General features: G+C 38.8%; 2 protein-coding genes across 2 annotated transcripts in view; both read left to right on the forward strand.

The window, feature by feature from the left end:
- LOC107684513 (nuclear receptor corepressor 2-like) overlaps positions 1-9,030 on the forward strand; it is a 172,704-nt gene extending 163,674 nt beyond the window's left edge. The window contains exons 40-47 of the mRNA XM_016480786.1: positions 81-589; positions 3,066-3,193; positions 3,427-3,767; positions 4,215-4,351; positions 4,442-4,495; positions 4,639-4,857; positions 5,373-5,534; positions 6,084-9,030. Coding sequence (XP_016336272.1) covers positions 81-589; positions 3,066-3,193; positions 3,427-3,767; positions 4,215-4,351; positions 4,442-4,495; positions 4,639-4,857; positions 5,373-5,534; positions 6,084-6,280 — 1,747 coding nt within the window. The 3' untranslated portion in view covers positions 6,281-9,030. The remainder of the gene's footprint in view (positions 1-80; positions 590-3,065; positions 3,194-3,426; positions 3,768-4,214; positions 4,352-4,441; positions 4,496-4,638; positions 4,858-5,372; positions 5,535-6,083) is intronic.
- A 538-nt stretch (positions 9,031-9,568) lies between these two features.
- Positions 9,569-13,848, forward strand: part of LOC107684498 (coiled-coil domain-containing protein 92-like) — a 118,124-nt gene continuing 113,844 nt past the window's right edge. The window contains exon 1 of the mRNA XM_016480760.1: positions 9,569-9,987. The gene's annotated coding sequence lies outside the window, so the exon portion shown is untranslated. The remainder of the gene's footprint in view (positions 9,988-13,848) is intronic.

Below are 13,848 nucleotides of genomic sequence, written 5' to 3' on the forward strand. Positions count from 1 at the left end.
TCACTGCTCAATCTGCTGTCTGAGCAGTCCATTGAGGTAAACATGTTGAAGTTGTCTCTAATTTGTTTACCTTTCTTCAGGCCACCGGGCTCTGCTCGCTACCAGGGCTTTAGTGGGCACCTTCGGTCTGGTCTAGCCAATGAGGGTTACCCATCTGGTACAGACTCAAATGCTAAAGACTCGAGCAGAGATGGGGGCAAGAGCCATGGGCGTGGAGGTCTGCCCAAGCATCAGGACCTTTCATCCTCCAGCCCTGGTGCCGGTGGTTCATACCCCTCTCCTTACAGCCAGGCCTCTGGTGCCCACCTTGGTCTGCCCACAAGTCGAGGGCACCCCTTGCTGGCTTCCGAAAGCAACAGCGGCAGCAGTTCCATCCCGTCTCGTGGTGGGGATGGCATCAGCAGCGCGTCAAGTAGGGAAAAGACTCAAAACAAAGTGATGTCCATACAGGAACACGAACTTCGAGCACTCGGTAAGACCACCATGACAGCGGCCAGCTTCATAAACGCGATAATCATGCATCAAATTTCTTGTGATGCGGCGATGCCAGAGACTGGTGCGCTTGCGACCAACGGCACCTGTGATGGTAAGACGCTCTGGGACCTGTGGGCTGTTAATGCCACCTTCCCTACCCTCCCCTCCTCTCCCCGTCCTTCCTGTTCTCTACCAGTCCACCCAAGACATTTCCATCCCTCCACCACTTCCTCTACCCCTCCTGCGTCCCTGCCCCATTCCCACCCCCTTTACGTCTGTGGCCTAGTGCACGCTTGTGGTGGTTGGCATTGATCAGAATCAACCCGGTTTCCATATTCTTTTGGTTTTGTAAAAAATGTTTTTCTTTGAATATGCTTCTACCTATTGCTTTTTTAGCTTTTTTTGGCATCTGAAGCAATGCTTAAAGACCACCAAAGGTTTACCTCCCCTTCTGCATCACCTAAACCCATCTGACCATTTGCCAAATCCAAATTTTGAGGGGAGATTCTGCACGTTTCAGTCCAAACTTCCACAAATGAATTTATTGAAGCTCGTTAAATGATTTGAGCTTCTGCTCTGTAATGGCCACAGGCGTATATCTTAGTGAACTGGTAATTCACTGTACGCCCTAACGGTCCAGAATGACGTGTCTGGAGACAAGCTTTCTAGACCAGAGAAAGATCCTGAGGTGAACTTTAAGAGCTCAGTCATTCCAGTCATGTGGTTGCTCATTGTTTCATAACGTCTTTATTGGCTTGCCTCTTGTGTTCCCCCTTTATCTTCTTCTACTTTTCTTTTTTTTTTTCTTTTTAAATTTGGGGAACATTCCATAGCTCTTCGTGTTTGCTTCCCGTTTCATTTCCTTTTTGGGAGGGAGGGCACTCTGGCACTCTGACAGTTTGATAGCTGCATGAAGCAAACAAATTATACAAGTTATAGAGAAAGAGGGTCAAGATGGATCTGGAGCTGAATGATTTTCAAGGTGTTTGGTTCCTAACGATTGTTGAATATCTGGATTCTTCCGCCATCTTATTGAATCTACAGCCAAAAGACTGAAATCTCACTAGTATCAAACACATGAGTCTTGCTTTTAGTACACTACTGTTTGGTTTGTGGTGAGTGAGATTGAGAAGTGAGAAGTTATTTATAATGTTACCAAAGTTTTCTGTTTCAAATCAATTCAGTTCTTCTGAGCTGTCTATTCATCAAAGAAAAAAAATCACAGTTTCCATGAAATATTAAGCAGCACAAAACAGTGATAATAATAAGAAATGTTTCTTGAGCAGCAAATCAGCATATTATAATGATTTCTGAAGGATCATGTGACACTAAAGACTGGAGTAATAGCTGCTGAAAATTAAGCTTTGTCATTACAGGAATAAATTACATTTATAAAAATGGTAACAGTTTACAATAAGGTCTCATTTAGTTTAATGCATTAGTTTACATGAACTAACTGTGAACAATATATTTATAGCATTTATGAATTTTTGTCAATTATTAAAAATACAGTTGTTCATTGTTCATGTTAAGATACAACTTTTGATTTTAAAAATGTTAGCAAATGTAGAAATGTATAAGATTAATAAATGCTGTAGACGTGTTGTTCAAGTTAACACAACGTTAACAAATGAAACCTAATTTTAAATGTTACCAAGAAATATTAAGATAGAAAGAAGATATTTTAAATTGTAATAATATTCCATAATGTAACAGTTTTACTGTATTTTTGATGACAATAAATGCCGCTACAGTGAGCATAAGAGACTTCTTTCAAAAAACATTGAAAAAATATTACTGAGCCGAAACATTTGAAAGGTAGTGTAAATTGTTGTCAAGTGTCTGAAACTATTATGTGGGATCAAAATCAATAATTCCTTGTGATTCACATCTCTACATTTAACCAATGTTGTTCTTGGATGCGCTTACAGTCTATTAAGATTTTTCAATCCATTTGAATTGAATCCATGAGTTGTCAATGTAAATATTATTGTTTTTGTTTATATTATTTTTTTTGTTTAATATGTATTTTAAACCATTTATATGTGAAAGGCTTTCTCAAAACTGCCAAAAGAATGAATACAATCATTGGAATCGGAATCATACAGTAGCCCTTAATCAGGTGTTACCACATTTGTCACTCATTATATACTTTTTTCTGTTGTAAAGATAAGAATGGGTAGTGTCAAAACAGTGGGAAAATCCAAATGTACAGCTGCAGAAAAAGGAAAATATCTTTGGCTCTTTGGCCTGGTAATAACACAAACATATCCACCTCTCCTATCTTCACAGCTCATTTTAAACACGCATTTTGCTTGTTTTATTGTTGTGTTTTTGTTCAAAGCATTTCTGCTAATCGGCACAGTGCTTAAACTCCGCTACAGTCAGATGCCTCCATAATGTTGGCTTGATATCTGAACACACGTGTGAGCAAGTCATTGAGTACTGTAATCCCAGAGCCTGTATGTGACCGCACAGCTTACACACCCGTCTCTGCTCTTACCCTCAGAGTAATCCAGAGCCTTCTGCCACACCATACTCAAACGCACTTTCGTCTTCTTCTCTTCCTGTCTATGTGTGCTTCCCTGTCCTCTCTGCAGCTCACCAAAAAGCACTAGAACAGCTGTACGGGTCTGAGGACAGACTTTCTCCAGGTCAGCAGCCGCCGTCTGCCGTCAAAGGTTCTCAGAGAGTGGTCACCCTCGCCCAGCACATCAGTGTAAGTGCCAGAAAATGAAACAAAAATGTCCCTGCACAATAAAACAATCTAAAAAAAATATTTCCAGTGGGCAAATATTGCCCTTTTATGGAAAATTGATTTCAGACCCTGGTCAGAACCATCTGTTTTATAGTTTATGCGGTATCACAGAAAGAATAGTGTTGCTGTTCTGAATATAAATGTGTACTTTTCACCTGCTTGCACATCACCAAATGGATGTCTCCTCTTTACAGGAGGTGATCACTAAAGACTACACACAACAGTCGCAGCAAGGCCAGATAGGTGGTCAATCATCTCTACAGCCTGTGTTTGGGTATCACAACTCCCCTGTGCTGGATCTCACCCGTCCTTCCAGCGCCCCCCAAGCCCAGACCCCAACAGACCCCAACGCCCGCTACACCCCAGAAGGCACTGCTGCTGAGAGGGAGCGAGGGAGAGATAGGTCTCCTCCTCAGAGTAAGGCCTCTCCAGTGAGTCTGGCTGCCGATGGGATTGAACCCGTTTCACCACCAGGGGCCGTTTCAGAGCCGGAGACGCCAGGAGCCGCCTACCCTAATGAACAAGCAGAGCAGGGGTATATAACACACGAGCAGATGCACTCACACAATAGTGATGGGAGTCGGAATCATTGGAGCGAATCGGTTCTTTTGAACAATAAATTGTTCAAAACAACAATTCAGGGGTTCTCAGTCTGCACAAACTGATTCTATCCAATGGACTCTTTTCACATTTCCTTGGTTCACAGAGGTGGAAGTCGTCATAATTGGTTGAACTTTAGTGGTGGATAGAAAACTACAACAGATATAATTTTTGCATTTCCATTTGTTAATGTTAATAGCTGTGGAAGCACATCATCACAGTCTGCGAAAAGGGTCCATTCTTGAACAAATCAATAAAACTATTTGACACAATAGAAGGATTCATTCATGAATTGGACAACACTAGCACACAGACAAATAAACTTTTTTTTTTTTCTTTCATCCTACATTTTCATTACTCGTTCTCTGCTTTTGTGTCTCAGTATGGGATCTCGTTCTCCGGCCAGTAGCTCTCAACCACCAGCCTTCTTCAGTAAACTGACTGAGAGCAACTCCGCCATTGTCAAGAGCAAGAAGGAAATGATTAAGAAGATGGTGGTCGGCGCAGAGGCTGAATTTAGTGAGTTAATGGGACTGAATCTGTTGTACAATATATGTTATTGTTGCTAGCTAAAGGGCTCAAACTTATCTCTTCCGGTCTCTGTTTTAGACCAGGGCCAACCTGGGACAGAAATCTTTAATATGCCTGCCTCTACAAATGCAGGTGAGCATCTCCTCCAGTTGTGGTCTATTCTCTACAATAGCAGTTCATTTTATACTACTGTCCTGTGTCTCAAACAAAGCTTGCCAAATAACACTTCACACACTCCTGTTTCTTTAACACAACCACTGTTACATCTCTTTTAGCACCCGTGAGCGTGCGCAGTCACCCAGCACCAGAGGCCAGTGGTAATACTATAGGTCTGGAGGCCATCATCAGGAAAGCCCTCACGGGCAAGTATGATGAACAGATGGATGATCGCTCACCGTCCAACTCTGTCAACTCGATGAGTGTTGGTGTGCCAGCTGCTGTCGGGCCGCCAGCTTCAGCGGATGGGCGTTCTGAAGACCCCTACTCCCTGCCAGGTGCGCCAAATAAACCCTTGATAATTCAGCTACCTTCATGGCAGCAAGTGTCAGGTTTTGGGGCTATTTCTTTGACCAAATGTCCTCGCAAAGATAGTAAATTATTAACAGCATGTGATAAATTATTACATAATGTGCCTGTATTTAATGCACTTGTGTTTTCTTATCCTGCATTCTTTTATTTTTTTTATTTATTTTTTTTAAAGGGCATGTAACACAAGCTGTTTGATTTGGCACTTGCCTTATTTTACTCGTTTTTACCAAGAAACAGGTGAATTTGTGCCAAAATATTCTTTAGTTCCTTTCATGTCTAGAACAAAATAAGCATGGTCTCTGCTGTCTATTAGTTGCATATGCATAGTTTTTCCCTGTTGTCCATGACCCTATCAGAACAGACCTGCAAACCATTTTTGATACACGATCCACCAGTTGACAGTGATTTTGGAAACACGTTCAGGCATCTTAATATTTGTTTGTCCGAATATCTCTGATTTGTGTCCTGTGTTTGGATTCAGTCAAATCCAAAGGAGGGCGCTCTAACGGTCGCAAGACTAAGTCTCCTGGTCTGTCTGGAGGAGAGAGACCTTCATCTGTGTCCTCTGTCCACTCTGAGGGAGACTGTAACCGTCACACCCCACTCAGCAACAGAGTGTGGGAGGACAGACCCTCATCTACAGGTACACACACAATCACAGTACGGGTGAGAATTAAAATTAAATATTAGCAACATCTGTCAACTAAAATAACTGAATCAATTTCAACTAATATTTCAAATCATTATAAAATACATTTTGAGAGAAATTAATTTCAGCAATGTTGCAATAATTTGATCAATAGTGACTTTTTATTCATCAAAGAATCCAAAAAAAGAAACCCATCAGGGTTTTCTACAAAAATATTAAGCAGCCCAACAGTTTTCAACATTGATAAAAATCAGAAATGTTTCTTGAGCATCAAATCAGCATATTAGAATGATTTGTGAAGGATCATGTAAATTTAGCTTTGCCATCATATGAATTAATTATATTTTAAAATACATTCAAATAGAAAAGTTATTTTAAATTGCAATATTTCACAATATTACTGTTTTTACTGTACCCGTTTCACAATAAATGCAGCTTTGATGATCATACTTCTTTTAGAAACAATAAAAAATCGTATCGAATGATACTGTGCATTTTATTTATCTATATTTTCTGATCTTTTTTTCTGGTTCCTCCTCTCAGGCCCCACTCCATTCCCCTGTAATCCCCTGACCATGCAGATGCGTCTCCCCAGCGGGATGATGTCGGGACCCTCTCCTTCCCCTACGCAGCAGGGCACGTCTGCACCTCCACAGGGCCAGACTCAACCCCGCACCTGGGAGGAAGAACCCAAACCTCTGCTGTGCTCTCAATACGAGACCCTGTCAGACAGCGAGTGAACACACACCTCACGCCGCATACACTAGGACTGAACGTTTGCTGCTTATGAACAAAAACTTGTTACTGTAAACAGGGATGTTCGTGAACACACACGTACTCATGTCCATACTGACATACACTTACGGGAACACGCACGCCATCTGCGCTCATGCCCTCTGATACCTCTAAACATATTCATACATACAGAGACACACATCCCATAACCCACCCCAAGCCCACACACTCACGCCATTAGTGGAAGTGCATTAAATGGCTGCAGACGCGTGTTGTGTCAGTGTGTTTGTGAATGCGCACACATGTATTAGCGTGTGCATCACTCCAGGACTACTTGTAGGATGAATCACTTTTTAGCTTTTTTTTTAATATGAATATATATAAATACTTCTATTTGTGTCGTCTTGCAGGCCTTATCAGAGTTGACTCATGGACTGAATCTGTTTTGTTGACGCGTTTTGGAGCTTTCCTCATTAGACTGCTCAGGACACACCTTTATACTGTAATACAACTGCAAATTGTTTTTTTGTGTGTGTGGTGTAATGCAAAGGCTGGATGAATCCTCTGCAGAAATGAGCACCCACCCACACACACGCACGTACGCCCTCATGTGCATCTGCAGTCCTTCATGATGGTTCATGTGTTGCCAAGATGACCCTGTTGTTATTTTTTTTTACGGATCTGATGCTGTTGGGCCTTCCTAGTATGTGTGTGATGAAACAAGACCTTCAGAGAAGCACGTTAGCCAATCCCTGCACTAAACTGTACTGGTTTTTAAGCAGATTTCATTTTATCCTTTAACATTCTGTCCTTACCTTGCTACTTCTGAGAGTTTACATGGGCGGCCAAATCATTGGTTTACAGGGTATACATAATGTTAATTTGTTGACATCAAACCTTCATTTTTTACTTTAGTTTTGGCATTCAGAAGCGTCTCTAGCTGACCAATAATACATTGTCTTTTCAGTCAACTCTGATAGTTGATGGGAGATGTTTTTAGTTTTAAACTTTTTTTATGTACATGATCCTTGTTTGCATGTTTTTTTTTGTTTTTTTTTGTGACGAGTTAAGCACTTAGTAGGCAAACGGTTCCTGTCTGTGTCCTTTAACGGACGCTGACCTGAATGCAACTTTTTACACAGCATTTATTTGTTTACTTTCTTATACAGTATTTTGTTGATTTGTTTCGTCACCTACCTAGTCAAGTGTTCCACTCTCTAGTGACAATCACTGGCAGAGAGTTGAGCGAGTGGACACGTCTTTAGGGGAAGCTGCTTTATCAGGTCTGAATGTCCCAGCAAACCTGATGTTTTTCACGTCATCTATTTGTTGAAGAGTTAAAGCCATGCTGTCTGGCCAGTCCTTTGACATGACACTCACTGAGAGCTGCTTTACTTTTGCTCTTTGTGCTTGAACGAAGGGTTCGGGATGTTTTTTTTCTTCCTGTGGGCGAATTTGAGGAGATGATGTATCCTGCATAATAAAATAAAGAGGTGAGCAGATGCCACACCTCATATAACCTGTAGTCCTTCACTCTGTACAGTTTTAAATATAATTCTAGTGTTAAGTGCCATGTATTTGACATATACATTTCTGAAGTTAAAACTACCAAGTGACTACGCACAATTGTTTGTTTTTTAAATTTGTTTCTTTTCTCTTTGCTATGTCAGGGTTGTACAATTTGTCACGCAGGCACAATTTAAAACCGTGAAGGAGACATTTACCGTGTCAGTCTCCTCTCCAAAATGCCTCTTTTTCGGACCACCTCAGCGGTGCGGTTACTAATTTTTTTTGCATGCATATTAGATATAATGAAATGTTTTAATTCATATTGTTTGACTTTTATTTGTAACATGGTTTTACTATGAAAGGTATCTTTAACAGTTCAAACTGCAATACTCAATGTAATCTCCAGACTTTGGGGATATTTTTGGAAGCTAATTAAAGGATGAAACTTAAAGTTCAGCAGTGGGTTTTATCCGGTTTGGGAGCTTTTGTTATTGCTTTGGTGATTGAGGACAGATTTAGTGCACTACCTTCCCTAGTGTGGTTTTGTAAAAAGGGGCTTTATCTTCAGTCACTTCAATCCCAAATACACTCATATCAAGATCCCTGAATGGGGTGTGTGAACAGTAGCTATGCTTTTTTTTTTTTACCATAACTTCTTCACAAACATCCCAGAATGCTCTGCTCTGATTTTGAGATTCATTCTCTGACATATCACTCCAGACAGTATTGTATTTAGTGGACAAGTCACTCTAAAGTTCAGTGTTTTCTTGTACAACGAGCCCTCTTTCCTCTATATTGACTGTTTGTTTGACCTTTTTACTGAGGACAGTATTGCACTTTCCTCAGATGAGGAGGCATTCTCATTTGTAACTGATAAACATAAATGAAGCTGAGAGATTAAAATAAATGAAGAGGAGAGAGGTGGGAAAACAGTAGTAATAGTCGCCCCTCTTAAGATTGGAATGGTTAAGTGGGTATTTGGGTGGCATCTGTTTTTGTACAACCATTTTGTGCATAGTGCATTTTGTTTTTGTTTTTGTTTTGTATTAAGACCCACTGTATTATAGCGAGGAGTGTAAATAGACTTAAAAGGATGTACATATTTATGTGATTTGCTGCAAGATTGATATTCACACTGTTGTATTTCAACATGGCCACCAGCAAGCTTTGTGGATAGCAGTGTAAAAATTAAATGGAAAAAAAAAACAGACACTGCCTTAATGTTTAAATAAAAAGCTTATTGCCATTGATTTGTCTTTTTTTTTGTTTTTTTTTGATTGTGCCACTGTTGTGATTTACATTGATTGTTCTGTTGTTGGTAGTATGTATTTATTTGTAATTTATAATGTTTCTTAATCCTGGTCCTGGAATACCTCAGCAAGCCGGCGGAGGCAGTGTGATGCTATAGTTTGGGCAATGTTCTGCTGGGAAACCTTGGGTCCTGCCATCCATGTGGATGTTACTTTGACACGTACCACCTACCTAAGCAGTGTTGCAGACCATGTACACCCTTTCATGGAAATGGTATTCCCTGGTGACTGTGGCCTCTTTCAGCAGTATAATGCACCCTGCCACAAAGCAAAAACAGGTCAGGAATGGTTTGAGGAGCACAACGAGTTTGAGGTGTTGACGTGGCCTCCAAATTCCCCAGACCTCAAATCTTGGTGCCAGATACCACAGCACACCTTCAGGGGTCTAGTGGAGTACATGCCTCGAGGGGTAAGGGCTGTTTTGGCAGCAAAAGGGGGACCAACACAATATTAGGAAGGTGGTCATAATATTATGCCTGATCGGTGTATATTTCACTATTTCATTGGCTGGACCTGCTTGCATTTTGTTCTGTTTGTGTACTGAAAATTTTTTTATTTTATTTTTTATTTGACATAGTCAGCTGTGTAAATCGGGAAAAAAAGTGGATCTGACCAATCAGACCGAGCACCACAACACTCCTGTAGCCAATCAGCAATAGGGGGCGTTTACGCTCATATATGGAGGAGAGAGAGTGGGGGATTTCTAGAAAGAGATGGTTGAGAGACTTTACCTGGCTGAGAGGAAAAGGTCAGAGAAATATGACTGGAAAAAGAAGTGTTACGATCAGGCACCAGCTAAGACCTGTGTTCATTTTGGAAAAGCTTTCCAGAGGATAGACCAGAGAACAGGAAAGCCTGAAAACGGAGGCCGAGGTTGTTCTGTTTCTGTTCACGTGAGTAACATTGGTTTTGCTCATAGACGGTAAAAAAAAAAGATGTACGACGCGTCTCCACTTCCTTCCACTGTAGAAAAGTGAAGCCAAAACATGTATGGCCGTCATTTGGAGCTGCAAGTCCGCCTAACTCCCTCAGACCCAGTCGCAAGCTTACAATCATGACACCACATCCCGTTTTCATACACGAAAATTAACCATGGTTTTTGGCGTATTGATTACCATTTGTAACCACAGTTAAATTATGGTTAGTGTAGGAAAGCATGGTTAATTTGTGGTTACCATGGTTTAACTATAGTAACCATGTTTTTTTGGTTTATTTGTAGTCAAATTTGTAATTAAATCAAAAAGCATGGTTAATTTTCATAAGGGTTTCTAACATCAAATAACTAATAAAAAGAAAACATATTAGAAAAACTTGAAAATACATCAGCGTGATAAGAACTAAAATGATGGGGAAAAAACTGGGAAAATGTTATTTGAAGTGTTTTTTTCCCCCATGGTTTATGAGTTTGGCTTTGACCTACTCTGCAGCCAGCCTCGATGGCGATCGCAATGTTTTGACTTCACTTTTCAGGACGTGTTTAGGCACACTTGGTTTTGCTATGTTTCACAGAACCTGTAGGCCTATATGATGTTGCTGTAATATAAGCTAATGTAGCAAGAGGACTGATTTATGTATACTTGCGCCAGCTGTGCAAGGCTTCCTATTAGCCGCTGTAGATATTTTAGCTGCTTGTTGTTGCAAACTAATATTAGTTATCATATTTTGAGTTAAAACAAGTAATCAAACGAAATGGTTTGTAGCAAATAACTAAAATCGGTAAATATCTAAATAAATAAGGTGGGTACAATAAAAACTTGACAGCAAATCATTGAACCGTTGAAAGATTATGGAAATTAATTTGTCGAAATGTGTAGGAATTGCGTCCACGTTTAACCTACAGTCAGTGGATTACTAGCAGCACCAGCAAAAAAAAAAAAAAAGTTGACGCGTCTCTTCACTGCATTATATTTGTAGCCATCAGGACGCGTGCTGAGCTGTAGAGGGCGCTGCTGATCTTCACATGACCTCAGACTACAGTCAGGTTGCAGTTCTTTGTTTGCTGCAGCTATTGATTTATGACAAAAGACATTTAATAATCAAATATTAATCAAAAGTGAATTAAAAGAAATAATTTATTAGTTAATTTTAATTGAATTATTGTTATTATTATTATATTAACAGACAACTTGTTTTTATGCAGCTGAAAGAATGAAAAGCAGCTTAGGAGGAATTATTTTGAACATTCTTAAGTTTGGGGCAGAAAAACCCCTTTAAACGTCACATAGAGAGAGACCCATAGGACACAAAAACATATTTTCAAATATATTATTAAATGCATTTCAAAATATATTTTAAAAAAAAGGCCCAAAAATATATTTGCTAAAACATATTTATATATTTACGAAAATTTATTTTCTAAAATATTTTTTATATTATATATTTAAAAAATTGGCCATTTTTTGCATAATTATGAAAATATATTTTAAATATTCAAAATATTTCCAATATATTTTAAATATTTTTATATTTTGCTCTCCATATTTCAATCCAAGAAAATACGTTCACATATGTTGCAAAAGTTAAGAATCTTTGTTGTCATGTAATACATGTAATCGTAACGCATTTGCATAAAAATTCAAGTTAGATTACAATATTTCATGTTTAAATTAAATATTATTTCACATTTAATATGTAAAATTACAATATTTGTGAAGAATTCATGTAAATCGGGACACAATTTGCCACTGAGTTGACTGGAAAAAATGGCCCAATTATCCTGAATTAACCCCAAGCAAAGCCTCATATTTTTTAAACACTATTTGAAGGTTCATTACATTATGATGATACTCAGAAAGGTTGCCAGAAATTGTGTGCTCAATGAAAAGTAAGCAATATAAGTAATTAAAATCATTGTGAATCATTACAATAAACAACTGCATATGATTAACTGCATAGGAAGGGAAATATTAGCCTTAGGCCTTGTAAGCACATCACATTTTGATTGGCTGACTGTTCTTTTAGGTGCTAATGGGAAATGTCTGTTTTAGGAGCCTACTAGGTATGTTTTGTTTATGTGCCTTACTGTTCACAGAAGAGGGAAAACATTCAACATTTTATATTTAGTAGCAATAAAGTGGGCAAACAATTTAAGTGGAAACACTTAGTTTAAGCACAGTCTCCATCCTGTAAATCAAATTCAAAGAACTGCTATCCAAATTCTTGAGTACCAGTTCTTTTATGACTCAGTCAAGACGATTCGCCAAATGTTTGCAAATCATTAAACTGGAAAACTTTGTTTGAAAGTAAAACTGTAAGGTGTGGGGAAAAGTAGGCACCATAAACTTTTGTTAAAGCAGGGAAACATATACATGAGAGACAGGAGCAGAAATTGTACAAACTAATATACAATTTATACATTTCAAAATATGTACACTTCATAAATATAGTGATATCAGCACACAGCTTTTGTGACTCTGTAAAAGAAACATATTGCATTTACTGTATTAACCCTGATCTAGCCTAAAGCAAGCTTGAACGTATGGATTAAAATGATATATGCTCCAAAAAGCCCCAATACCTCTCTCACTGCTGGCAGTTTTTATAAGAGAATGGTTGAAGGGTTTTTCATCTTAAGCTGGAAAATATTTAACCTTGTTGGAAAATGCTGTGTAAGTGATAATGTGAATGGAAATCAGAGACCCAAGAAGACAAACATACAGCCGTTTTAGGGTTTGGGGCTTTTATTTAATCAGTTTGGATATACTTTTTTTTTTTTCTTAAATTATTTTCTCATCTGTTGTCCAAAAAGAAGACCATTAAGTTGGGAATTATACAAAAATATAAAGAGAATTACGAGTGCTGTATGCCACATATACAACAGGAAAGTATTTTACAGAAACACAAATCATCGTGTTAGGAAATCGAACAAAAATCCATCTGGTAGCAGAAAGCATTTGTACACCAAACAAATGTAATCATAAAATTTCATACGTGTGGAAAAAAAATCTGCTTTCAACACATTACTAAAATTCCTCTAGCAACTTATCAAATGCCCATCTTGAGTGAACAGGAAGTGATTTATCAGTCATGCCTTCCTGTAATTTCATCTCTTATCAACCCCTGATGATTTTTGTGTCAGTGTCATTGAATATACATGCACTAGTTTCCTGTATTACATGAGCTGAACTAACATCCACTTACCAGACGGAAACATACTTTGTCATCGGTTTTCTTACAATAATAGATCTCTATTATATAAAATCAGAATAAAAAAAATCTAAGTTTACAAAACCCACTTCAGCTTTTACAGAATTTAAAAGTGTATAGTCCAGACATAAGACAGACATGATGTACTTACACCTCCACAATACTTTACTGATCTCTCTCAGTGCATTGCTCCGTTACATCTCATCGCCTCCCAAAACAACAACAGCTCTGCTCCACAAAAGAGTTTGTAATACATGAAAGAGGAAATGCACTCGCTGGAGGAGACAGGAGCTCAGATTGGTAATCTAGATTTTGGCTGAGACTAACTGGCTCCAGCAATGTCAGAAATGACTCATTACCTTTGAAACCAAACGTTATCTAACCGTGCAATCAGAAAACCGTAGGGTTTTCAGGAGGTCAAAGAACTTTGTCTCTATTTAGAGATGAAACATGTCTCAAATCCAGCATTTGGCATTTCGATCAGAATATGCTGAATCCTCCCATCTAACACATGCTCAGTCCAGTCATTTCAAATACAACCTTCCATGTATGCCCTTCTGTTTCCTGTCATTCTGTGAGTGCAGCTCTTATTTTGGCCACTGAATTAT

Source organism: Sinocyclocheilus anshuiensis, unplaced genomic scaffold, assembly GCF_001515605.1.
Source record: "Sinocyclocheilus anshuiensis isolate Anshui unplaced genomic scaffold, SAMN03320099.WGS_v1.1 scaffold1, whole genome shotgun sequence".
NCBI lineage: Eukaryota > Metazoa > Chordata > Actinopteri > Cypriniformes > Cyprinidae > Sinocyclocheilus > Sinocyclocheilus anshuiensis.